Genomic DNA, 27,787 nt, shown 5'->3' with positions numbered 1-27,787 from the left:
TACCTTTTCCTCCACAGGACCCGTTAAACGGGGAGCTGGGACGTACACGGAATTCCAAAGTTCCCAAAACAGACCCTGGCAGGAAGGCTTAGAAACACTGGCGAAGTGGCAGGGGCATGAAGTCCAGCTAACGGACAAAAAAGGCTAAGCAACAAAAACGGGGAAGCAAACTCCCTCCTTCCCGTAGCCCGCCCCTCCCACCGCAACCTGGGGCGGGGGGCACGGGCCGGGCCAAAGCCTGTGACAGCAAACACAGGCACAAGCGCAAAATCTCCGCGGACAAAAATATCCCAACTCCAGCGATTCCGAGTACCTTCCCATTGGAAACTATCCTTCACGGGATGTAAAGAAAATGTCGAGGTTTGCTGCCGGGAGGCCGGGCACGGGCGGTCTCTTCCACACCTGGGAGGGGGGACGGCAGCCTGCAAGCTCCGTGCCTCAGTTCTCCCTACGCACGGGGCCCGGGAGCGGTCGTGGGGCCTCGGTGCCCGGGGTCACTGGTACAGAGACTTGCACGCGTGTCGCCTGGCTCTGGCCCACCCACCACAGCACCTGCCCAGACCAGGAGGTGCCTGGACATTTGCACGTTTAGGAGTTGTTACTTGTGGGGCCTGCCTCAAGGTGGGTGGAAAAATGCAACAAACTGCCCAGCAAACAGCCCGGGGGTGGGGGACGGGGTGGGCAGCCCACTAGTATTCCCTGAATGTCCTGCTGAGGCTTCCAACAGGGAGGGCGGCTCTTGGGGGGAGGGGAGGGCAATGGTGGGGTGTTGTGGAAGGAATTAACATAATGACTCAAAAGTGCACTAATGTTTCACAGCTTTTGTTTTATTAGCAATACCAAGATAAGTTATTGAAGCATTTTTAGTATTGTTTTACATTCCATTCATAAATGACCTAACTTGTAACTCAGCATACAGCACACTTAAAGATATAGTTTGACACGTATTCAGAAAGCTACAATGATTAGAACTTACATGCCTTCATTACCAGGAACACCTTAATATAATCTTCTCATTACGTCAACAATACTCTAGTCCAAAGCACACGATAACCCAGCACAAGTCTCCACATTTTTGCTTCCATCACCACATCTGAAGTTGTGGGTGCCAAGGCGCTGTTCACTGGAATGTTACTGTCCTCTGTTCCCGGTTATTAGGATGACCTGACACAATATTAAACTAGCAATAGAACTGCTTAAATACTATGGAGAAAGATAATGACTTCACTTTTCTGTATTCTTCTAAAGCGTTACAAGATACAGGACAATCGGACACAGGCAGTAATGCCAACGAGACCCGCGGGGCCCGCTCCAGGAGCTTGGCGAGCTGGTGTAGCAGACCACCCCCCCAGTCAGATTTTTCACAGGTGAAGGGACCTCCAATCCACCAGCATTTGTCACTCAGGATTCACGACTTTGAGGGAATTTTCTCTCTCGTTCAAGTTACTAAGCCTTCGCGGTCCATGACTAACAGAGGAACATATGGGGCAATATTTTTAGCCTCCCTGCTTCTCTCCTAGATCTACTGTAGGCCGGTGTGCTGCGTATATACACATACCTGTGCCAATAGGAATTATTTATTCAACACACATATGTGTATACAGTCTTCTTGACTTTACACCATTAACAAGCTGCAGATAGCCACCGAGGAGCACGAACAGACAAGGGCCAGTCCAGCTGGACCGACTAGAACAGGGGGTGTCACTTACCTGCAAGAAAACGTGCAGATTCATTAAACAATCCAGAAACCATGGAGGCGAGAGGCATTTGAAAGCAAGGACAGGGCCACACTCCCTAATTGTTTAATGGAGTAGTGACAATAAAGCAATATTTATAAAATTTGGTCCTTCCGTCTCTGGCTAAAGCAAGAATAGTCTACGTGATTAGAGCAGGTTGGCAATTAGGCGTAGAGGTGCTGTTGATCAGCGCTAAGTAATAGGAGATAATTACTACTTATTTGAAACCTGGGCTTTGCACACAACATCTGAATATAAAAAAGAAAGAACCGGATTCCTTCATAGCTAAGATGTGGCCCTACAGCTACACGGCTGTCGGTGCCAACCGTCACTCTGAGGCAGTAGCCGGAGAAGGGAGAAGCCAAAGCTGAGGCCTGAGATCCCTGCACTCGGCGCGAGACAGCGAGGGGGTCACACTGTCGCTACTCCACACGGCGGTGGCCGGCCAGCCGGGCTCGGAGACTCTGCACGTCCCCAGGGATGTGGGCGTCTGTGCTGACAACACTCTCCTCTCTCATCCTTCCCTTCCTCCCTCCCGGTCTTAAGTCATTAGTGGGGAGAAAAAAAATGTGTGTCCGTGTGTCTGTGTGCGTATTTTTTTTTTTTGAAACAAAGAGCTCAGCTGCTGTCTTCTCTCACCCTAGGCTTGATCCTGGGCAGGAGGTATCGAGCAGTCCAGAAAGAATATGCATGTAGAAACCAAAATGAAAGCTACCAGACTTTTCTCCGGCTTCGGAGGCACTGTTGATTCAGACAGTAGCTTTTGGAGCCAAAAATATGCAGCAAAAGGAAAGGAACATAAACAAGGCTAAATGTCACCAGTGTTTGCCGACTTACAGACACCATCCATTTGTTTGTTCTGAAATGACGAGTGGACCATTTGGCAAATACAATGGTATTCACACAACAGTTCTGTCATCCTGCAGTGCAAACGACATCACGTCAGTGGCATTCCCATTTAATTTAAAAAGAGGGACGGGGAGGAGGAGGAGAATGCCCAAAGAGTTTAGAGAGGCTGCCATCCAAAGAGGCTGCCTCTTCATCAACACAGTGCACACAGTAAGGCTTTGGACCAGAGAAGAGGCGAGCCGGTCCATGGGTGCTGGTTTCTGCAGGAGATCCCAGGGGACGGCACCTACCCTTTGTCCCACCAGAGTCAAAGGGACAAGGGCTGCAGCGAGCTGCGAGGCAGCCAGCAGGCACGGGGCGGGCAGGATGGGGTGGTGATCTGCGTTAACTTAAAGGATCTGCCCTTGGACCTCAACACAAGCCAAATGGTCCTCCCTACTGGGGTCTAACATCGGACCCTAGACACACACTGCTACTGGGAGCAGGCTGGACTCTGGAAGTCAAAGAACAATCTGCAAATGATCAAGTCAGGCAAAGAAAACGAGTACAAAGTTGTGCTTCATCGACAGTCTCTGCAAGCCAATCCCTTCAAGAACCAGCTCATAAAGAAGACAAGAAGGAGGAATGATTGCTCATCCGGATTTAAATAAAGCATGGCAGCTCCAGAGACAACAAGGCCCTACCGTGGAGACCCCTGGGTCTTCTAGGCTAACCGCCCTCCTTGGCGTTGACTGAACGTAGGCTCCCGTACACGTGGTGGGTTTAGATCGTGTGCTTCCCTTCCTGTGCCATTTACCTAACTTAACCCCCTTTCTTCATTAGAACCTGCCAGCTGCTAGGCCACACCTTCAACCTTAGAATCATCCACCAGACCAAAAATGTGCCAAATGCCCTGGGCTGTGCACCTGTAGCCTACGCTTGGGTGACCTCACACACACACACACACACGGGAAGTTCGCACACTGTTTCCACATGTTCCGGCCAAGGCCCCCTTGGGCTTCCCTAACTGACCACAGACTTTAGCCATTTTTTGGTCAAACACCGAGCAGGAGGGATTGACTTCCTCCCCCCTGAAGCACTTGCCTTCTACCAGGAAGGCACAGAATTGGGTAGACACTGAAATGGCAGGGCCACTGTGACAGATGTCATCACAGTCACCAGAATTGCCTTGAAAGCTGAATTTCCCACATACCCAAGAAAGCCATCCGTAACCTATCATGGCAGACTTGAGGAAGTAAAACATGTCTCTAAGACCTTGATGGAAAGTGAGATTGGTACTTGCTTAGTGCCAAAGGGACCACGGCAACCAAAAGTCATTTGGACGTTGGGGCACCTGGGTGGCGCAGTCGGTTAGGCATCCGACTCTTGATTTCTTTCGGCTCAGGTCGTGATCTCAGCGTCGTGGGATCGAGCCCCACGTTGGGGTCCACACTCAGCACGGAGTCTGCTTGAATTTCTCTCTCCCTCTCCCTCTGCCCCTTGCCTCTGTGCTTGCTCTCTCTCTCTCTCAAATAAATAAATAAATCTTTAAAAAATAGTCATTTGGACATTGGCACCATTCTCTTGCGCCAACCCCATGTGGACATTCATTCCCACTATAAAACACCAACTCAACTGAGAACCATTTCTCCAAGCTCCTTGACATCCATCGTCTGGTTTCATCCTTCCACTTCTGCCCACCAGTGCGGAAACGGAGGCTGCCACAGTGGGCTGTGCCTGGAGTCTGAACGACACCTCCGAGCCAAGACAGAGCTCCTGCTTCATCCTCCTCTGCCTAGGCTGGCCGTGACCGGGGAGACTCTGGAACTGCCGTGAGCCGCTGAGGGGTCTTCTCCTGCAAGTCTTTAGTGCAACAGGCAGAGAGGTGGCCTTCCAGGAGCAGGTACGCCGGGCCATCTGGGTCTACAAGCCCTCTCTCCTGGGAAAGTCTCTTTTGTGTCTCTGGCTTTGCATCACGGGGCAATAGGTGGAGCCCCGGATCTGCAGTCCTGGGCCTTCCCTGCATCATCTCCCCAGCCAGTGGGGCACACAGGGTCCCACGTGTCCCCTCTAGGGACGACACAGCAGCACATCCTTCTTTACAGGAGAGCTGGGGGTGACCCGGCAGACGTGGGCCAAGTCCAGCTCATTGCCTGCTTTAGTAAATAAAGTTTTATTGGAACACAGCCACGCCTATTTGTTTCATTATCATTTATGGTCCCTCCGGCACTGCAGGGCAGGGTCGAATGGCCGTGACCGAGACCACACTGCCTGCAATCCTAACTTATTTCCCCTCTGGTCCTTGAAGAAAATAGTTGCCAACCCCTACTTTAGACTGTGTAGCCGGTAAATGGTGCATATTTTCAGACTGTCCAGGCTGGAAATCAGTGAGGTTTTTGGAGGACAGAAGTCACATTTTAAGAGTGTTCAACTTGGATGTCCTGGTTCATTTTATCACACATCTCAGAATGGATGATGTGAAGAGGTTTCAATGGACTCCGTGTTTTGTTTTGTTTTTTTCAGGGAGGGGTCTTAATTCTCTCATTGCAATGGAAGCCCAAGGAACCCTTAGTGTCAGGCATAATTTGGGTTAGGGAAGCCAGTTTCCCAGTAACCTACGAATAATAAATTGGGACTACTGGGACCTTTGTTGCTAATGGCCCTGCCTTCCCACTAGCTTCCCCTGGGGCCCGGCGGGTGCCTCGGTCCCGGAGCTCCTGTGCGAGGGCTCGTGCCCATGATAGACATGCTAGTGGAGTCTCCTCGCTCAGCCTGGCTTCCCTGCATGCTGGTCACTCCAGAGCTTCGAAGGGCAAAGGGGGTCATCCTCTTCTCACTGCCTTTCTCTTTAATGCTTCCCATCAACCCTACCGCTGGGCTCACCAAAAGATACAGAGCAAACTCTGCTTGCAAGACTCAACACACAATGACCCCCAGCCATCTGTCTCAGGTTTGAAAGGCAAAGAGTAAGGGTGATCTGGTTGGTTTCCAAATCCACAAACTGGGGTGAAACATGCTCTGTAACCTTGCCATGCAGCCAGCCCTCCAGGTGCTGTGCAGATGGACCTCTGTGCTGTCTGGGGCACACAGAAGCCCGTGCCTCCCATGCTCTCCGACCCCAAGCTGCTGGCTGACCCACCAGTTCATCAAAGTTTTTCAGACTGGACAAGGGGATTGCCTGCCTTGTCCTATCAGTGGCTGTGAGCACTGCTCTGGGCTGCCCTTACTTCCTAATTAAGTACTCGTGTGGCTTCTGTCCCATTACAGGACCAAGGTCAAATCCATTCCAACAAACCCGAGGGCACATCCAAGTTCTTTAATGGCACTCAATGACCTTGTATGTCATGTTCGTCAGCAGAATAAAGAAATGTGGGCTATGCCTGGGGTCTGAAAGACACCTCAAGAAATGGAAGCTTTAATTGGAGTGGGATTTCGCCTAGTGAAATCAGGCCCATAGCGGGATCTGACCTACTCTAGAAGCAACAGTGTATGCCCTCCAGCTTAATCCAAGATGGCTCCTCTTTGGGATCTTCTGTGATACATCTCTGACAGGTGAATGCTCTACTGCCTATGGAAGGACCTTTTGAAAGTTCACGCACAGGCTCTGAACATTGGCATGTGCAACAGGGCTCTCCTGCCCAACAGGCTGGGTTGGCCCCTCTCTTCAAATCTCTTTTCTGAACCAGAGTTAGAAACACACTGGCTAGGAATGGGCAGCGCTCACTGGCCACGGAACCTGGGCCCGGGACGCCAAGGAATGTAAGACCAGGGTTTTAACAGTTAGGCAGCAGGCATGCAGAATTAGGGAAGCAGAGCCTACAACAGGAGCATCACCTACAGGCTTTAGGGTTAGACGTCACCTCCTTCAACGCACCAGCACGTGTCAGAGCTGCGGCTGAGCTCTGGGGGGGAGTCTGCGTGATCCGAACAAGATTCTTACTGATGCTTCTTCAAACACTTTTACATCCCACGAGAAGAGAAACAGACGGACATTAGCTCCCCTTACAAGCCTGTTTCTAGGGGCATCAAAGTGGGGATTTGGGTTTACTAACTAGACAAACTCTCTTGAGGTAAGAAATACCGGAATAATTCTTTGGTTTGGCCAAGCCCAGCTTCTGGAGGAAACCAGATATCAAGCTGGTGGTTCTGTTTGGAAATCCATATCCACTTTGCGTGGAGCAGAGAAGAGGGAAACAAAATCAGGAATATTTGATTCCTTGTGCCAATATCATTTTCACTCTTGCAAAGTCAAGCCAAGGGCGGTTTGAAGTGTTCAGCTATTGTTTGTGCTTCTGGCAATGTTAGAAAGACAGTGAGCTGGACTGTGAGAAAAAACGTCCCCAAATGCCCATTCTGTACCCAGTGGGGCTTCAGTTTTCCCTCCAGATATCGTCTCCTAGGAAGGATGCCTATGCCTGGCCCTCCTGCATCCTGGGACACACAGCAGCCAGTAAGAAAATAAGAAGAGGATTTAGATTATGGCGGGACAGGTGCGGGAGTGGGGAATGAACACTGCACAGGGCCAGGCTCATCCTGGAGGCAAGAGGATGGTGCCTCTGCCCCACCCCAAACAGGCTCAAGAGCCAGGGAAAGGCCTTCCCTGCCTGCTTCCAAGCTCAAGCAAGAGGATAAAGGAGCAATGAGGCCCAAATGAAAGGCAGAACTTGTGCTCGCTAAAAGTAGGCAGTTTACAGCTAGAGTTTTGTGTGGGTTTTTTTGTTTTTTGTTTTTTGGGTTTTTTTTTTTTTTTTTTTTTTTTTTGATGTCTTCCCACAAGTGCAAAGGAGAGCAGGAGGGCATGGTCCCTGACCTGAAGGGGCAACCACGATGCCTGGTTTTGACCTGACTGGCCTGCGGGTCCTCATTCCCCTTTCCAGCGAGGGGCCACAACACATACTCCAGGATCTGTGGCCCCATGGCTGAAAGGTTAACTAAGCAAAGTTTTTTGCACATACCCTGGAGCTGTCAGCGGAGAGCAGTGAGCTGCTATTTTGGGAGGGGGCGAATAGTGCCTAACAGTGCCCTGGTCCTGCCATTCAGAGGACCAGGCTCATTAGACAGCAGGCTCCCTGATGCTGCCTTCCCTTCCACCCTCACCTGTGCAAAAGGACACCAGCGGGCAAGCTCCTCCAAGGCAGGCAAGCCTTCCTCCAGCATTGATAGGAAGATGGGAAAATTAATAGGGGTAATATGAGCTCATTTCAATAAGAATGAGCTTAGGAACATGCCAGGTTTTGATCTTTTCTGATGCACAGATTCCTGGCAGGAACTGTGGTCCTACATAGGTGTTTGAAAGAACTGAAAATAGACTTTTAAAAAATCCCTAAACAATAATAAAAGAAGGAAAGTCACAAACTTAAAACAACAATGAAATTTTAAAAAAAGATTTAAACATTGGTCCCCCAGAAAAAGAAAGGGGGGGAAAAATTGGACTGACATAAAACCCTTTTCTCCTTCTTTTAAACACTGTTTTTAACTGCTTCGAAAGTAATGAATTGTATGTGGATAAAAATAGATCTGGGGGTGCTGGTTAATGGGGCCTTGTGAATCATTCAGCATAAGGAACTGTCAATATTTTTTTGAGCTGTCAGAAATCCATTTAGTGATTTTTGACAATTCCAAAAAAAATATTTCTGACTGCTTGATCCAGCTCTTAGCGAATTAGGGAAGGAGAGGGGAAAAGAAATATATCAATTTAAATTATGAACCAAGCCCAGCTTCCTGAGTTCTGCTCTGTGCTCAAAGTAACATCAGAATTCAGAGCTTAAGAATTACCCCCTTCCATTTTCCTTCCCTCCCTCCCTCTCTCCCTTCCTTTCTTCCTTCTCTCCTTTCCTTTCTTCAACAAGTGCATTTCAACAGGTGCATTAAAGTCACAGACATCCATTCATAGATTAAACGTGGAAAGGTCCCACGATCATTTATCTCTGGCGAGGATATCCGGGGACTGGCAATAATACACTGGGCTTCTATTTGGAGAAAGGCGATCGGATACGAATATCTGGATGCCAAGAGAATGTCTTTGATCCTCCCTGCCCACCCCGACGTTCATCTGATCCAATTCTAGGCTTCAAATTTATGATTACGTTTTAAGATCTGGAATTACTTTGGGGGTAACCATGTTCCTGAAGGAGGTAAGTAAGGAAGTGCCAATTTGCTAACAAGATCAGGCAGGCATAAGTCCAAGACACACAGGATCACAACACTGCTAACCAGGGGTTTCACAATGCACATTTCTTGTCAGAACAACGGACAGACAGGTGAAGATACAGAGGGACAGAAGGCGAAAGTAGGAGGCCAAAGTCACAGTAACTGCCATGTGGAATGTCTAAAGATGAGTCAGTCACAAACACCCCGAAACAATCTCCCTGGTTGGAGAGAGGATCACTTTATTCTATAGTGTGGTTAGTGTGATATGATTTTTAGTACCCTCTAAGTCAATACAAAGAAAAGTTTAAGGAAGCAGGTTTGGCTTAGCAAAGCAGGAAGCAACTGTCTTTAGCCGTCTTACGCAGAAGTTGAAAATACTGAAGGGTTTGCAAGTTACCACGTCTTTCTGTTTTCGTTTTTGTTTTTAAAAATATTCTCGCCCTCGAGTTAGAGATTAAAAACAGGAGCGGTTTGCACTGTGAGACCCCACCCCCCTCCGCGCCTTCCGTACAGGCCTCTTGGGTCACTGGGGTGCGAACCCGAACACAAAAGCATGAGTGCTAGAACTTCCAAAGGAACTCAACTCTCGTGATTGTCTACACTGCATATTACAGCATCGCTCGGGTGTTTTCATGGTTCGTTCGAAACGTGCTAACGGAGGAGTCTACCTCATTTTTTAAAAATGCACAATTCAGCACTGATGTTTTGGGAAATGAACTAAAGGAAGAGGATTCTAAAACTTACCACACAAGTCTGGCCTCTTGATACATCCAGAATTTGCTGTGCTACTCGCAAGTCCGTTAAAGGCTGCTAAGCCATCAGAACTGTAGGCCCTGAGGACCGACAGCATGTTCATCGGCTTCTCCAGGCCCGGGGGGCCCCGCTCCGGCTTGGGCAGGCCCGCCGAGGGGTCCTGGGCTGGAAGCAGGCCTGGGCCGTGCCACTGCTTCTCGGGCGCCTGGGGCACCGGCGAGACTAGTCCCTGGACGGGCTGAGGGGCGCCCACGGGCACAAGGCTGTCGCTGCTGTCGCCGCCACCGCCGTCCTTGCCGAGGGCGGACTGGGGCTTGCTCATCATCTCCGGCTCCGTCTCCAGATCCTCTTCGTCGTTGTTCTCTCCCTTGGAGGAGTCCATGTCCTCCGAGGAGGCAATGTCGGAGAGGTCATCGGTAGTGTTCTTGCCGGCGGTCTCGGGGATCAGGATCGGGGTGTCCTCTTCCGCGTGGGCCTTCCCGTCGGGCTCCTGGGTGGGGCCGGAGCTGGAGGCCCCCGAGCCCACCATGCCCGGGTAGACGCCAAACTGCTTGTAGAAGTCGGACGGGAAGTTACAAAACGCGGGGTCCACCAGGCCGGGCCACGTGCCGCTCTTCTGCTCCCCCAGAGTCTCCTTGACCGGCCCCGGGGCTGTCTTCTCTGAAGCAGCCTCCAGAGGCCCGATCATGTGGGAAAGCGCCATCTCTTTGTTTGATTGTGCCGAGGGCAGGAGGGCCACCTTACCCGCCTCCCGGGCCTGGTCTTTGCAATTGACCGTCACCCCGACGGCGCTGTCTTTGCGTTTCGCTTTGCCCAGGTGGTTGGCCTGCAGGTGAAGAGCCATCAGCTCCATGGATGAGGTTGTGAAAGCACAAAACAAGCAGCCGTGCCACGCGATGCTGTCTTGCACGGTCACCGACGAGCCCGGCAGTGAGGCGGCGTCCGGCCGCACCGACAAGTCCAGGGGCTCGTACTGCGACTTCTCCGACTTCCTCGGGACCGCCTTACCGCCGGCTTTGTCCTCACCACCATCCGGCCCGTGCACCTTCATGGAGGGAGGGTCAGACAGGGCTTTGTCCTTCAGGTCCTTCTCCTTCTTCAAGGAGCTTAGGACAAAGCTGTCCATGAATGCTTGCAAGGACCCTTGGAAATTCACACCGTTGCTCACAATACTCTGGTAAGCTCTTCCGATGTCCGAGAAGTGGGTGCTTTTGGAAGGAAGGTCGGCGCCTTTCAGGGTGTCTGAAGGGGCCTCGGAAGTCATGCCGGCGGCCGGCCCCGATGGATCTGTGGACGAGAGCACTCCTGCTGTCCACTGCTGGGAGGCAGGGCCGCCTCTGAAGTCGATTCCGGGGAGACCCTTAAAGGCCCCCCTCAGGATGTCTGGCCTGATAAACAGAGCAGCTTTGTTGGACAGCTCGTCCCTGTGGTCTTGGTTTGGGGGCTGTCCAGACAGTGGCCCGGCTCCGTTCTGCCGCTCCCGGTGGTGCCGCTCTAAGTGGTATTTTAAGGAGGCTGACTGGGTGCCGGCATAATCACAGTGGGGACATTTGTAGGGTTTCTCACCTGCAAGATTTCAGCATAAGGAGAGAGAGAGAAAAAAAAGTGTTTATCTCATTTTGGTGTGCCGAACAAGGCTAGAAGGATCAACATTTGTTCTTGGAAACAAAGCAGCTCAAACTAATAATTAGTTAGAGAACAACTGTTTTTTAATAGAAGAATAATTCGTACTCTTTAGCTTTTTTAATGATTTTGTACCATTTGGGACTATTCAGGAATGACATACTATCTACACACAATTAGCTATCTTTTTCTTTATCTAACATGTGAAAACGGCTGTAGATTTAAAAGCTATGATTATGAAAATTAAGCATAATAATTTCAACCACAGTGATCATTAAAAGTAGAAGTTTAAAAAGACAAAGTATGTAACAAATGGGTGGTTGCAATATTTTGTGTATACAATAGCTCTAAAATTTGTTTAAATTATACACATGGAAACCATTTTTAAACCTAAAAATTTTATGGCACTGTTACGCAAGACTGAAATGAATGATTTAAGTCTTGCTCTGCAGTAAATCATGGATATAATTAGCAAATGGCATACTGCACAAGTAATTTATCATTATTTGGAGGGCACCATTCCAGACGAGCTCAGATATCTGCAGACCTACTGCATTGTTTCTAAATAAAGAACTATAAATACCGATTCTATAAAATATTAATACCATTACAGTGCATTATGATTGCAGCATGTAAAGACATATAGTTAAGATAAAAAGCAGTCAATAAAACTTAAAAGAAAATGAGTAATAAAAAGGTACAAAATATATTTAGTTTCTGTATTTGAAATTAACATTATCTACTGGTCTTTGTAGTGCCTTAAATTTGTACTAATGGCAAACCTAATGCTCCGGTAGTAAAATGTGTAATTTACCTATAATAAGCGCTTTCTAGAGAATAAAAATAGCTTTAAAGAGTGTTTTAAAACATATAAGATCATTTTCAAGAATTAAATATTTATTTAAATTCAACACCCAACTTCTATTGTTCTTTCCACCATGGAAAAGATACCATAACATACAGCCTGGACCTGCCCATGTTGTGGGATAGAGGAAGGGGAGGAGAATAAGAAGATGTGGATTTAAATATATTCCAGGAATTTGTTTGCAATCCAGGGTCTTTTCTAGACTTTGGAATCGAAAAGCTCCCTGGAAGAACCAGGGCTGTGGCAGCCCATTCGCTGATTCCCAGTGGCGCCCTGTCGATATCCACAATTACTCCTCCCAGGAAACTGTGTCCCCCCAACCCTTCCTCCATTGCTGGTGTAAACCAGACTGATGTAAAAAGAAACAGCAAATCATTGGTGAGCGGTGCATCCCGAAGACATTTTACTGTGCCCCAGTGGAGGCTCCGACTCCCAATCTCCAAGGCAGAGGGCATTTAGGGGTAACACGCTTGAGAGGAGGGGAGAAGGATTCCTGGGTACTGTAAATAAGAAGCCCATCAGCCCAGGTTCTGAGCAGGGGACTCCACGTCATCTCCAGATTTTGTCTTGGAACCTTGGAAAAACCATGCCTGCCTCTCCAAAATGATGGCTCTGTACTCCTCATTCACTCTTGCAGGCTGCGGAAGGTCTTCCCCAGACACATCAGAGATGGGAAAGGGGCCCAGCTGGGAATATATTTCTCTAAATGGAAAGGTCCCAACTGTATCTGGCTAGACCAATGACATAGATCGAGCAGTAAGACTCTATCCCTGTTGAGCTAAAGGCATAAATGGACTCGGGCACCATTCTCTCACTTCTTGGACTCAATCCGTGTTAGGCTCAGATTCAGTCCAGTGATGCTATTTGGGTATCTCATCAGAGGCTAGGGAACCCTCAGTGGGACAGGTGCTGTGGACAGGCAATTCTGGGCTGACCTGCAAGTCTGGTGGCCAGTTGGAGCAGGAATAGGCCCTGGAGCTGAGGGGGTAGTAGCAGGGCTTGTGACGGGAGATCCTAACCAGGGACTTGGAATCCTGGCTCCCCAGGTTAGCGGGAACCTCGGGGAGGGCCCCGCACTGAGAGCTGGCAGAGGTGAGGCCGGCAGGTATTGGGTGAGACTCAGGTTGCTTTTCAGAAATGCACCTGGAAATGATTAAGTGCATCTGGCAAAGGGTTTGCAGAGAATGCATGGGCATTCATTAGCAGGAGCTACAGAGGGAGAATGTGGACTTTTGCCTCTAGGCCTCAATGGGGTGAGGGGCAGTCTGACTCAGTGGGGGCTGCAGGGATGCACAGGGATGTCTATTTCCAAAGGATGCACATTTGAAATGTGCACCGGAGCTGTGGTTCTCAAACTTGATTGTGCATCAGAATCAACAGGGGATTTTAAGACCTTACCTCCGGAACCTCATGCACAGTTCTGACTCTCGAGGTTTGGGGTAAGCGTACCTGGTGATTCTAATGCGGGGTAAAGAGTACACTTTGAAAAGGCCAAGGTGAAACTGCTTGAGAGCTTTAAAAAATGCTGATACCTAGTCCTACCTCCACCTCCCCGAAATTCTGAGTTCACTGGCCTGGGGTGAAGGCTGGGATTTGGGTCTCTCAAAGGCCCCCATGTGGGCTTCTACGGAGCTGGGTGGAGAAGCACTAGGGGGAGCTTCCCAGGTGGACACTGTGGGATGGCTTAGCACGGAAGGTGGTCTGCTTTGGACCCTAGGAAGTGTTTGGAGCATCTGTACTAGGGACCAGAGCCCCCATGCTATTTTGCACTCCCTGGGGCACAGGATTCCCATCTCGGGAACTTTGCTTCCTCAACCTATAATATAGGAAGGTGGTGTACTTAGTACCCCCTAAGGCTCATGTCAGCTCTAAAACCCACGTCAAGAGCAAAACCAAGTCTCCTGAATGGGCTCAGAGACACATGTGTACATTCATGTAGGCACCCACACACCCAGAAGTGTGCAGATCCGTTCACACACAATGGTTTTTTAAAAAAGATTTTATTTATTTATCTGAGAGAGAGACCACAAGCAGGGGGAGGAATAAAGGGGAAGGGAGAAGCAGGCTCCCCACTGAGCAGGGAGCCCGACGTGGGGCTCCATCCCAGGACCCTGGGATCATGACCTGAGCCGAAGGCAGACGCTTAACCAACTGAACCACCCAGGTGCCCCAACACACAATGTTTTGATTGAATGAATGATTACCTTCTATCCCCCAAGTAGAGAGGGCAAATGAGTGAAGAACCAAAGAGATAAGGCCCCCAGTTCTCACTGCTTTCAGAGGAGACAGAACATACAGTTACTAAAGCAAGTGGAGTTCACACACATACACACCACACACACCACACTCACACACACATCACAATCCATCACATGCACAGCATTCATCTACACACACATATCATACACCACACACATACACATACCATGCACCCATCACACGCTCATACACCACACGTGTACACACACACACACACCACACAGTCATAGACCACATGTGCACACTTCACATATAACACATGCACACACAACACACACACATACATATCACACACACACACACACACACCACATACATAACTCACACAACACAAAGAGAAAAACTCTTCCTTCAACCCACTGCTCTCTTAAAGTTCAGAATAGGGGCGTCTGGGTGGCTCAGTTGGTCAAACGTCTGACTCTTGATTTCAGCTCAGGTCATGATCTCAGGGGTCGTGAGACAGAGCCCCGCATCAGATTGTGGGCTCAGTGGGGGGTCTGCTGGAGATTCTCTCTCCCTCCCCCTCTGCCCCTCCCCTCCACGCTTGAGCTCTCCCTCTCTCAAATAAATAAATAAATCTTTAAAAAAAATAATAAAGTTCAGAATAGGCCCTGGCCTCCACCCCTCCAGGGAAAACACGCCACAGCTGAGAAACGAGTTCATCTTAGCATCTGAGTCTCCAAGGGTCCAGGCCCTGCTGGATTAGGGCTATTTAGTGAATTTTCAAGGTTATTTTGGCTACACGTGATACACACAGGCTCTAGAAAGCCCTCCCCTGGCCTTTCTCTACCTCCCGCTCACGTCAACGGAAGGCCCCTCTGCATGGTTCCACCTCCTGCCTCGTTCCTGAAGGCTTTGTTTGGGGGAGGCTTCCTATCATCCCAATTCCCCGAGAAATGCTCCAGAGCGAAGTTCTAGGGGATAAATCCACCCCTTTGGATTTGTGTTTTAAAAAAACAAAATCCTCGATTTTATTTTCTTTATAACCCTGAAACAATAACCACGACTGCCGTCTCCTTTTTTTTTTTTTTTTTTTTTTTTTTTTAGTCTCCTTGAAGGCCTCCCTCACCTTCCCGGGCTTCATCCCTGAGAGGGCAGAGGGGATGCTTAAGACTACAGCCTGCACCCACATGGGTGCGTGCCTGGCCAGGCAAACCCCAGCATGGAGTCACCTGGACAACCCCAGGCAGCCCGAGGATCTGGCCATCACTGGAAACATCCCGGCCGTTACCCAGACACGCCTCCCCCCAAGGGTGCATTTCAGAGTGCTGGGGGCAAACTCCCAACAGCTGCCTAGACTAGGCGGGGAGAAACCCATCAGCCGCGTTAGCAGGCTTTGAGGGCTGGTCAAGCCCTTCTCCTGTGTTTGGTGACCGACGGCTGCCGAATCTCCCCGTGCCAAGAGCTACTTCCTAGTCAGGGTCTCCGTGGCTGGCCCCGTGCTTCAACCCCAGCGTGCCGGGCGAACTCTAACCAAGCCCCAGGCTTCTGCCAAGGAACAGGTCAGGGGGCCACCCGGCATTCCCCACACAGCCCCATGGCACAGGCAGACCCAGACCCTGTCAGCAGCTCTGTCTAGTTGAATGATTGGCCACTTAGGCCATAAATTGGCCCAAATCTACCGGGATGATCACTGAGACTGCCCCAAGCTTTGCAGGGGGGTCATGAGTCCTCCAGCCGCCTCCACAATGTTCGGCATCTGCTGTCTTTTCATCCACCTGTGGCTGGAGCCGGACACGCGGGTGCCTTCAGAGCCAGGCAGATCACAGGGGTGTGCAAAACAGCAGGGGAAGGGGCAGATGGCTGTCCTAGAGGGCAGCCACCATTGACACCAAGAAGCTGGGGACATGAGGACCTCTGACATCTTCTAAGAAAAGCCCCACATCCAGATTTCTACGTGCAATATCCTGGTTTCTCAATACTGGCACCTGCTTTCAAACATCAACCACAGCAAGGGCCATAGCACCCGATTCTGCAGCCCGGGTCTGCAGGGGGCAACCTGTTTGAAGCCTGGATCTGGGAAAAGGATGCCCAGTACTGAGCCATTCACCCGCTGGGGAAAGCAGGTGAGGACACTGGTGGCCTTCTCTGGGGAAACCTCTCACAATATTTTAAAGGAATAAGATATGGGCACAAACAGCGCATTTCTAGAAAAGAGATTTTTGCTAGAAAATGCATACGGAAATAAAAAATCATCAGTTCATCATTCCAACAGAGTAATGAATTACTGGAAACATCTTACATTAAAGCAGCTACCCACTGACACATGGCACAAGATGTATATTCAACTTTGGGATAACATTGATAACGTCTCCCGGTCTCTGTACCATAAATTTTTAGAAATATATGACCAAGTGGTTTAATTAGTTCATTGTACCTATTTTTACATGAGCATGTCTTTCATCATTCTGAGCCTCTACTTTGCACTCGATGAGTCAAAGGAACCCTCACTGTTCTGGGGAGTTACGTTGGTACTTCTCAGTGGAGCAAATACCCAATAGCGCCTCTCCAAAAATAACAGGTGGATTCACACTATTCTCTTTGGAAATCCCTTCAGCGAGGTTTTAAGGAGTGCTTCATGCTTCTAACGTGTGTGTGTGTGTGTGCGTGTGTGCTAAATCTCCAAAAGTGTTTTAACTTTTAAGTTGGGTAACTGAATATTTTCCCGTATTTGCATCCTCTATTAGATATTTATTTAGTCTTTCTACATGTCTTTACTTAGTTAATACCAGGAGAGATAAATATGGTGGTGCCTTTGCAGCGAAGCTTCAGTACATTAATATAAATTGTACACTAATTCCCCCAAAGCATATATATGTTGTAAACCTGAAGACTTTTCACACAGCTGCTTATTGCTAAACAGTGCCTTGTCCAGAAGGGGACAATCTGTGTCTCTAATTGCTGTCACTGAAGCCGAGATTCATTATGTGACTTTCCCATTAAAATGTGAGCATTAATTTGTATAATGAAATATCACCCACTGCAGTGTTCATTAGCCATGCCCTACCGTATACGGCACATTGTTAGCTACCTAGAAACTGTAGTCAATTTCACTAATGGATATTTCCCTACTTAGTGTTTGGTAGGAAATTTATACTGTAACATTACCTCTTAAACTTTTAAGGAAATTTAAATTCAATCAATTATTTTCAACAAAAGTTTGGGATGTCATTAAGGTAGGAACAGCAAGGTTGGGGGACTGTGGAGGAATAAAATGGGCTTTTAGTTCATCTTAGAAATTAAAAAAAATGATAGAATTTAATTCAAAACAAAAAGAAAAAAAGAATCGTCTTTGGGGCAAGCAGATCTTTTTTTTTTTCCCCATCATTATTCAGGTGGCTGTCTCCCACTAATGACAAGAACACATGCTCTCCTTTTAGGGGAAAAAAAGGGGGGGGGAAGCACCCATTTTAACCAATCTCTTTTTGAATATTTATTCAATGTGCTTTCATAAACCTTTAAAACAGCCTGGTTAACTTACCCAGAAGAGGAAACAGAGAAGCATCACAGGTAAGGGATGTGGACATCAGGCGTTAGGCACCTGGGTTAGGCCCCCTGAACTCTCATTTCCACCCACAGCTAGAGACCAGTTGGTGCTTGGGAAGCTCTTTGAAGATGAAAGGCAGTTTCCAAAACGGCATGCGTCATTTATCATCTCCTGAGGCGGCCTTCCACACCTCCAGGTGCCACAGTGGCCCCTTCCCTGCCTCACCGCCTCCCTAACCTCCCTGTGCTGATGGGGAAACTGAGGCACGCAGGGTCAAGGAGGCCCGGCCACAGGCCATTCTGAGTTAGGGGTAAAGGAGGAGCCAGGGTGTACAGTACTTCCCTTTTACATCGCCGGGAGGCTGCGTCAACACACCTTGTGGGTACAAGTCACTTCCTTTCCTCCCGCTGGTTATGGTGTGGACACACACTGTCAAAGAAATGTTGCATTAATTCCCTAAAACAAGCCCAAAAATCCACCCAGAAAAGTAAAAAAAAAAAAAAGAAAAGCAATACAGCGCAGCAGTTAGGAGACAGATCTGGGTTGCCCCCTGCCGTTGATGCTGGGCGATTCGGAGTGGGTCACTTCACATCTCTGGGTGGCCCCCGGTCACCAGGGTGCCGTGAGGGTTAAGGAGGGAATTCACGTGCAGAGCTCAGCACAGTGCTGGCCACCGTTACTATTATCGTTCTTATTACCTTGTCCCTACTGGCTGCATTTTCCTGCCGCCAGCCAGTGGCTACCGTGCCGTGTAGACACAGCCTCGGTCAAGAGGCCAAGAGAATTCGCGGCCCCCACCCCCAGCTGGGCACACATCCCTTGGAGGGTACTGCAGGACGTATAGGTGGTTCTACCAGGACAGAGAAGCCTTGCCCGGGGATAAGCATGCAAGCGAGAGCCAAGGAGGGCACCCCATCCAGTGACTGCCTCTCCGAGGCACCCACCTGGCCGGGGTGAGCAGAGCTGGGCGTGCCCACCAGCCCACCCTGACCACAGCCGAGAGCCCTTGAAAACCACCTCTGGCTTCCCTGTGCAAATGCATTTTCATAAAGAGGTTCTCAACTCAGGGCCGGACCAGTGCATGCAGCACATCAAAACCAGATTAATAAACCACTCGCATAATTTGAGAGGGGAAAAAAAACTAATGAGATTTATTTTTAATTAGTCTCTGAACTTTCGTGCCTCCAAGTGTTCATGAGTGAGGTTGCTTATTACATTTCTCTAAAATGGTAATTCCTGAGACAACAGGGAGCCTCCTGGGGAACCCAATGCACAGGTGAGCCGCCAGAGGGGACCCAGCCTGGGGTCCCGCGGCCAACACGTGGGGTGTCACACCTGTCTGGGGCTTGTGTGGGGGACACACCCCCCTCCAGCCTTTCGGAGACTGACTGATCAGCACATGCCTACCTCCTGTACACACAACAGACACACTGGACCCTGGAGGGTCTCCCCGAGATGGGGCTGGCGGAGGCGGCAGTGAGGGGAAGAAGGAAGTGCATTTTCAGGGAGCCCATCATGGAACGACTGGCCAGCCTCGGTCGGGGGCAGCCTAGGGGACATCCCTGCCTCCTATTGCTGCTTAGGACTAAATGCTTGCTGAGGCATCCCCATGATGGTTAATTTTATGTGTCAACTGGGCCATGTGGTACCCAGACATTTGTTCAAATGTTATTCTGGGTGTGTTTGGGAAGGTGTTTCTGAATGAGATGAGCATCTGAATGGGTGGACTGAGTAAAGCAGATTGCCCTCCCCAACGCGTATGTATGTGGGGGGCCTCGACCAGTCCATTGAAGGCCCCAACAGAACAAAAGGCTGAGTAAGGGAGAATTCACTCTCTCGGCCTGTCTTCTAGCTGGGACATCCACCTTCACCTGCCTTTGGACTTGGGCTTGGACTGCGACTCTCACCCATTGGCTCCCTTGGGTCTGCCAGCTTGCCTTGCTGAATGCCGATCCTGGGACGTCTTAGCCTCCATAACTGACGGAGCCAATGCTTTATAATAAATCTCTTTATATATATATAATCAATTCTTTGATTATCTATAATATATATTACATATACTTAGAATATATCATATATTATATATACCGTTTCTCTGGAGAACCCTGATACCACCTCCTTTCTGAGCCTGCGCTGACGGGCCCTCAATTCAAATCACCCGCATGTACTCGAGATGACCAATGACACACATCCAGGGACTGGATCTTAATCAGCCCGAGATGCTATGTGAAACAGGAAAGCAGTTCAGCCTCCCCTGGGTGGGCAGGAAACAGCATCTGCCCTGCAAGAGCCAGAGTGGGGTGGCCTCTGGGATGTGAGGGTCCCTAAGGGACCCCTGGGGTCCTCCACGTGCCTCCTTCCATCCTGCAAGGATCGGCTGCAGCTCAGGGGGCAGCAGAAACTGTCTGGCTCCTGCAGGCTCTCCCCAGCCTCCAGGTGTTCAAAGCAACCTGACTGGTGCATCTCCTCCGCACCTCCCTAATAAACAGGTGTTGGGAGGAGGAGGGCAGTAATTGAGTTAATGTGTACTGGAGTTAAAAAAGGAAAGTGGTTTTTATCAGTAGATGTTATATGATCAAGACGGCTCATGAAGATGGAGTAGGACAGGAAAACACAGCGAATGTACCACCTCATCTCCCGACCAATTAAAATATATTTATTACACACTGGATTTTTAAATGTGCTCATATGGGTCCATTATAGAAAAACTTCAGAAGATGGTATTTTGGAAAACATGGATTCGGTTTCATAGACCACTGGCCATGTTGCTTCGGAATCCAAGAACACAGAGAGAAAGGGGTGGGGCAGTGCAGGACGCCCCCACAACTGGAGCCCCGGGTCCCCTCGTTTGTTAACAAATAACTTGATTTTGATTTTTAATTACTCGTGTAATCTACACTTCAACATTGTCATAATGGATATTTATTTTGGTGATTTAGAACATGTAACACTTTCTGTTCTATTCAGATGCACGAGTATAAGCATTTTCCAACTTCTTTGTTCTTTGATAAAAAGGAAATTGATCTTTATCTGGTTACCATTCTGCCTTTTAAACACAGCAAATGCTGTTTCTGAGGGGGGCTGGTGGTGTGATGTTTCCATGGCTTCTTTCATTTTCTCCCTTATTCTGGGAAGTTTCCGGAATGCCTCTTGTCCCTGGCCCTGTCTTGCTTCTCTCAGTGTCTCCAAAGACTACTGGTCACAAATCTCACAAGTTTGTGAAACAGAGGAAGCGGAAATTTGGGGAAAAAATAACCTCTCTCAAGCTTTAAAACTTCAAAAAGCGGTATCCATTGGCTTCCACCCATGTTCAGCAGGACTCCCGCCAAGTTTGGTCCTAATTTACCCGAAATATTCGGCGGAGTGTCTCCTATTACTGATGGACCAGCTGATGGGAGTTGGGCCCCGGGGGGTCAGCAGAGCTCCTGGTTGGGAAGAACTGCCTTTTCTTTCCTAACCCACACTGCCTGGCGGGACAGACTTCAGCTGTGGTGAGCCACCAGCCACACGGTAAGCTTGGCCCGGGGGCCTGTGTCTACAGCTAATAAGAGGACAGTACCACAGGACACACCTGGCCAGGTGTTCACACTCTTGCAGACAGCCCAACAACGGGTGCCCCGGTGGATTGCCTCCCACTTCCTGGTATCTGTGACCCCTCCTTCCCTGACCACCAGCACAACCCAATCTGGGGAAGAAAGTGGCCATCGGCATGATCTGAGAAAGCCAGGTATCTGAGCTGCCTCATCCTGAGCCTGATCACTGGGAAGACTCACTGAGAAGGGGACTTCGGTGCCAAACTCTGAAAATGATGGAGCAAACCAATGCACCTGTCTGGCAGAGAAGTGCAAAGGCCCTGAGGCTTGGAACTCAGGAGCCCCTCACCAAGCTCGAGGGGGAGAGGGTCTTCTATCTGAACCCGCAGACCGGCTGCCATACTGTGGCTTCCAATGGGTTCACATGGGCAGGTTGCCTTTCCAAAAGGACCGCAGGTTCCCTGGGGAAAGGTCCACGTTCCTCACCACCCTTGTCCCCTCCGTGCCACCTGGCACAGTACAGAGACTACAGGAAGGTCACTAATTTTATTCTCAAGTTTGTTCTGACATTCAAGCTTTCAAATAAATTTATTGTGTCCCTACTACATGTAAGGCGCTCTGGTAGGCTCTAGGGTTCTAGAAATTATAGCAATTAAAAACATGGACAATATTGCTACCCTCACATTAGACTTGGTGGGAGACAGTGCATAAGGAAATGAACAACTGAACTGAACAAGATAATTTCAGCAAGTGCTAAGTTTAGGAAGAAAATTGAACAAGGGGCACGAGGGATATTTTAGACGGGGTAATCAGACATGGTCTCTCTGAAGAGCTCACATGGAAGCTAAGCCCCCAGTGACCACTGGAGGAAGGGCGTTCCAGGTGGAGAGCACGGTGGGCACAAAGGCCCTGCAGTAGGAATTGGCGCTCTGCACTGGGGGGGCCGGAAGAAGGCTATGGGTTTGGAGAGAGATGATGAGGATGAAGAATGGTGCAAGATGGGTCAGATCCCACAGGGCCGGGGGGAGGGACAGAACAGGTGCATCGTTTGAGAAGCTCCCTCTTTGCTCTGGGTAACTCTAGGAGAGAAGTGCTCTGGGGCAGGGAGGGACGGACGATGGTGATGCTTAACTGTGCCCCAGACCACGAATAAAGAGGGCAGCCCAAGGCCCACTGACACCTGTTCTTGGGGCTCCCCTCTCAGTGTCAGGGAGATTTGCAGGCACCAGGTGAGGTTCCAGGTGAGGGCCTCCTTCTCTTTAACCACACGCTGCACACGAGGCCCGCATGCACTAAATATCCTGCACAACCCTGAGCTTTATTGATTCCTTGGGAAATAGACCACAATTATTTTTGAAAATAGATGGCATATTTGTCTATCCTCTGAAGCAGCTCATACTCCAATAGATAAAGTGTCAGGAGAAAAATCAAAGAAAATGGAGGTGTCCATATCTCAGATAGATTTTTTTTTTTTTGTATTGGCAATGTGCAAACAACTAGCAGAAAAGCTAAAAAAAAAAAAAAAAAAATGACCAAGGGACAAGGCAGACAGACCCCCAAGAAGTCCTCATTTCAAGGGCCTAGGAGGATACGGAAACAGGAGAAATGACCACGGTGGTCCAGCAGCCACTTCATCTGTTTGGTTAAGAGCACCTCCACTCTTCTTTTGAGGGGACCCAGCTGAGAGCCACCGGTCCTCCATCCCGGGTAGTGGGCCGCCTCCACCAGCCCAGCCCCAGGTGGGGGTGCCGAATCCCAGCTGGGATTTTGGGAAGGGAGCTGCCCCATTCCCTTCCACACTCAGGGTCTGAGCCGGGCTCTCTTGTGCTCTGCACCCTGGTCAGGGCAAGGGTCCCACTGCATTACACACATCAGCAAACCGTCCCGGAGCCTACGCCCAAGCATCCTCCTCCCAGACCCGGGCCACAGGGGGTCTGCGTCTATGGGCCAAGTGCCGCTCCGGAGGGAGGCCGGCTGCAGCACAATGAACCAGGGCAGAAGGACCCCGCAGCGGTGTCCCGACAGCCCCGTGGAGGGCGCGGTGGTGCTGGGGGCATCACAGGGGTGACCTGCGCCGGGAGCGTGGCCCCTGCTGGACGCTGCGCCCCCGGACATACCCGCGCCTCTCACCTGTGTGTATCCTCAGGTGGACCTTTAGGTGATGGGATGTCCGGAAGGTCTTCCCGCAGTACGGGCAGTCCTTCATGGCCGAGCCCAGGCTCCTCTCGCGAAGCAGCGCGGGCTGCTGGACGCCGGCAGCTCTCCCAGCCTCCTCGCCGATGTCTGCAGCGGAGGAGAACATTCGCACATCACTTCAGCACGTCAGAAGCTGTTCGCACCAAAACTGCTAACACCACACAAAGTTAAACATGTCACTACTACACCTGTCTATTTCATTCTTTAAATCTGACAGAATGCTGACAATTCATGTATTTTCTTGTTATTCTCTTAAATTATTTCATCTTCCCCATCATCATTTTAAGCAGCATATGGTACCTTTATATTGAACTGAATTAAACAAGAAAAGAAACAGCTGTGTCAGCAGCTGGTTTGATTTCTTCTTTTGCTTAGCTCCTATTAAATATTTTTTTTCCAAAAGTTTAAAAATGTTGGTGTTTGTTGAATCTGATTAATTTGTAATATGGACTAGCTGGAGAGCTCGCTATAGGATCGAAATCACATTTGCATTATATCTAGCAACAAATGGAAGGAAAAAAAATGTGTCTCGGCCGAGTCCCGAAGACATGCAGACATACAGCTATTTTGGGACAGGAAAGACAATTATCCACAACTGATCATTTCTTCCTTGTAGAGCCTGGTATCCATCGCTGGCTGCTGTAATCTTATGAAAGGGAGAAGAAAAAGTATGGAAATGCGATTCCACAATTAGCCCATGATAAACATATAGTGACATATTCAAAGTCATGTGCAGAAACTCAGCTGCAAAACTCCCATAAACTTCGAGCAGAGCAGTTAAATCTTTGTGCAGTGACTTGAGAACTTCCTCTGTAAAGTATCAATACAAATTTTCCTTCTTGCTGTTATTTGTTATGTAACCCAAACCATTAGAAAATGGAATAAAATTTACATACGGCTGCCTTCTGCACAGAAATGATGGGACATAATAGTAAATAAAACCATGAAAATATCTAGTGGTTGGAGGATATGTTATTGCAACACCCGAGGCCCGACATCAAACTGCCAGAGAGACGACATCCAGGGACCAGGTCAGGAGCTGGGAATCTGCAGCTCTCGGGAGGGGAGGCACGGGAGCCCTCTCCTCTGGCCTCCCTGCGGAGCCAGAGGCTCACCCCCTTGGCACAGAACACAAGCTCCTGGGACTGGCGGGGTCCTCGATGCAGCTCCCAGCCCACCCTCTAGGACCCATGGTAGATCCACTAGGAGAACAAGGGGACCTTCAGATATAATAAGCAGACCTGTGAGTTCTGCAGAGAAGCAGAATAAACAAGATTTGTACCTTCCAAGCAATGGAAAATGCAAATTGCTTTTATTCTACAACATCCGTTCCTGGTGTTCTCCGCTAACAGCCAAAAGGGACAGACTTATAGGCCATGCACAAGATGAAGGCAATCACATTTAATTCTTATTTGGATGTTTGCTCCAAGCAACCATGGAAACCCTTGGCTTCAAGCATCCTCTCTGCATTTGGGCTAATGCACAGTGATAGCATCACCCTGGAAAAGTTCTTTGAAGGCTCACTTTTGATCCCATTCTCTCCAACTTCTCCAACCAGCCTCGGAAGAGCCGTTCAAAGGGTCTATCAGCATAGCATTTTTTATCCTCATAATCTTGCACAGGTAGCAGGACCGGGTTTACTGGCATCTAGAACCCAACCCACCTAGCACCAGCTTTCTCGTCAACCACACGAATGTGTTAAGGTGGCTATTGAATCGGGGGGGGGGGGGGGGTGCGCACAAAACGATTTGTTTTGCCACTTCACGGCAAACCAACGCCCCACTGCACTCATAGTGGGGCACTCCACAGCCCACAGGTTGAGCCCACCGGGGGCTGCTGTCCAGGAGAACAATGGCCAGATGCCAAATTCAAGTCAACCATACCCTAGGTTTAAATAGCTGGAATGCCATCTCCTACCCATCCTCCCGCCCCCAGCCACCCCAACCCCAAACGTGTTGCATTTGTCCCCCGCAGCATTCTTCAGCTTTCCTTTTGTGGGATCCTGAGTTCAGCTTAAAATCACAAAGAGCGTGATTAAAATTCTGTCAAGTGCTCTCTGCAACAGAGTTAAGATACCCTATTTAAGTGAGAAGGCCAATAGCTGTCAGTTTGAATTATAAGCAAACTAAGTGCCCCGGATGTTGGCTTCAGGACAGAGGTAGTGGGCAGGCATGGACTTTTGACATTAAATTCCTGCAAAGCCCAACGCACTTCCCCAGAACCTTCCTCCAACAGAGCCCATTTGTAAGCAGTAGAAAGGTGGAGCTGTCCAATAGGAAGGAGAGAGCGTGGAGGACATACTTCTACTGTAGCTTTTGGGGAGTCCTTGTCCAGGGCACATGATAGATAAATATATAGATAAGGCCCATGTACCACTCTGGAAGGTTCTATGGAAGCTGAGGACGAGAAGGGCCTCACTATATGTCAGTCTAAGTGATGGCCTGTATCTGTTTTCCTTTTATCTTTCTATCTTGGACATGTGTGGCCCAATAAAAAGAATAAATTTGTAAGATAAACAGCTTTCTTTGCAGATTTAAGAGCCTAATTTTCACTTTACACAGAAATGGTGTTGTTTTATTTTTTTGTTTTGTTTTGTTTTTTGGAGGGCCAGAAGGCCTATGGCATTTACTCTTAGACTAATCCAACTAGAAAAAACAAACCCTGAGCTCCAATGAAGGGGAATTGCGGGTGGTCCCAGGAAGCGTCCGAGTGGCTGAACGCCAAGGATAGCCGTGGCTGAGTAAGCACCCTCGTAGGGCCTGTGTGTGCATGGGCGCCTGGGCCCGGATGGGTAGCAGAGAGCACGGCGTGCCAAATTCGGTCCAGCCACACCGGGAACCCAAGAGGATGCCTTCTCTCCCCAGAGTATAAAAGCACCGACGGCTGTCCTTCTGCAAGGCTCCCCAGGATGGAGTCCCCAGGCTTTGCCTGTGCCCCACAGAGCTGGACACTGAAGCAATCACCAGGCCTGCTTACAGAAGGACCGGCCTTCCCGGCCTATCCAGGAAACAGGCGGTAGAAAGGAAGAAGCATCATAAAAGTCACATTCATCATCTTTCCTCAGACCGTTTGTGGGTTGGTTTCAGCTTTTTAAAAAATGTCCTTTTCCTAAAACCTGCAGTATCTCTTTTCCCCGTGCAGACACTTTCTCTAAGTGTACTGAGTAGATGGAAGGTGGACGTGTACACAGAGGTCAACCCCAGATGTGTCGTCTGCTTCTCCTTGCTCATCCGTGAAAGAAAGGCCAGTCAGTCCTGCTGGCTTCTAGAGGCCGGGGTGTCCCCGGGAGCAGGGCATCTGGCTGCAGGCTGGGAGGCCAGCTTCAGCCTGGGTGGGTTCTGAGCCTTATGTGACGGGGAAATGGCAGAGAAAGAACTCCGAGGACTCCTGTTTCTTTTCTTGACCCCATTAAATATGAGATCTATTCTTCAGAAATGGATGTCTTACGTGGATGCAGCAAATGATACTCCAGAGGGCACAGGCGGTATGCATAACCCTCCCAGAGCTTTGGCTTAGGACAAGTGAATTGTCCACTTGTATCAAAAACCCTGCAAGCTTTCTCCTATTCCTACAAGCTAAGACTGGCTTGCTGAAAAAGAGGAGATGGGCCTAGTCACTGCAAGCTATGTTTCGAGTATATGTTATTTGGGGGCGAGGGGACATAAGACAAGACCTTCCTAATTTTGTCATCTCAAGGTCAGACACCATGCCTCCCACATTTCCATTTGCTTGTTCTAATCCTCCAAGTGTACAGCAAGGTTGGCCCAGATCAAGGGGACACTAAGGTGCATTACCATCCCCCCAGCATTCACAGAGGGAGGGTGGGAGAAAGGAGGACCCAGAGGGATTAAACATGGCACGGATCACATTAGAATCCTCATCCTCAGCTGAGCCACAAACTGGCAGCCTGGATAGACAAAGAATCAAATACTTAGGAAGACAAACAACTTTCCAAAAGTTAAAGCCTAAACACATACAAAATACTACCAGCCGCTGTCTGAATCCATCCTCAAAGTTGGCTATCCTGCTGGACATGAATACGATTTGAATTTATGGGGGCCTCATTATACACTTAAATGTGTGTGTGGGTGTGTGTGGGTGTGTGTGCGCACGCACGTGTGTGTGTGTGTGTGTGTGTGTATATATATATATATATATATATATATATATATATATATGTATACACTGCAACGTAAAAACTTAGTTAATGAAATAAAGTTGTATTTTAAGGGTAGATTTCCCCCCAGGTTATCTTTAAACACTGAGCTTCCTTGGTACATATTTAAAATAGGCTTGTTTGCCGAGAAGGCTGACTTGGGAGTCAGGAGATGGCATCTTTTCCTTCCGGGTTCCTAAT

At 49.1% G+C, this 27,787-nt stretch overlaps 1 protein-coding gene across 9 annotated transcripts in view; it reads right to left on the bottom strand.

The window, feature by feature from the left end:
* ZNF536 (zinc finger protein 536) overlaps window positions 1–27,787 on the bottom strand; it is a 422,991-nt gene that overhangs the window by 132,888 nt on the left and 262,316 nt on the right. For 7 of the 9 annotated variants that reach the window (XM_032390475.1, XM_032390478.1, XM_032390476.1 and 4 more), the window contains 3 exons: window positions 23,365–23,517; window positions 18,077–18,130; window positions 9,459–11,033 (listed from right to left, as the gene is read on the bottom strand). In XM_032390475.1, coding sequence (XP_032246366.1) covers window positions 9,459–11,033; window positions 18,077–18,130; window positions 23,365–23,517 — 1,782 coding nt within the window. Of the gene's footprint in view, window positions 1–815; window positions 1,710–9,458; window positions 11,034–18,076; window positions 18,131–23,364; window positions 23,518–27,787 lie in introns of those variants that run through there. The other 2 variants (XM_032390482.1, XM_032390481.1) reach the window with 2 other exon arrangements.

The sequence above is a fragment of the Phoca vitulina genome, unplaced genomic scaffold (genome assembly GCF_004348235.1).
Source record: "Phoca vitulina isolate PV1807 unplaced genomic scaffold, GSC_HSeal_1.0 scaffold58, whole genome shotgun sequence".
In the NCBI taxonomy this organism is placed as follows: Eukaryota; Metazoa; Chordata; class Mammalia; order Carnivora; family Phocidae; genus Phoca; species Phoca vitulina.
The sequence above is the reverse complement of the archived record's forward strand: the minus strand, read 5'-3'. Positions and strand labels throughout refer to the sequence as shown.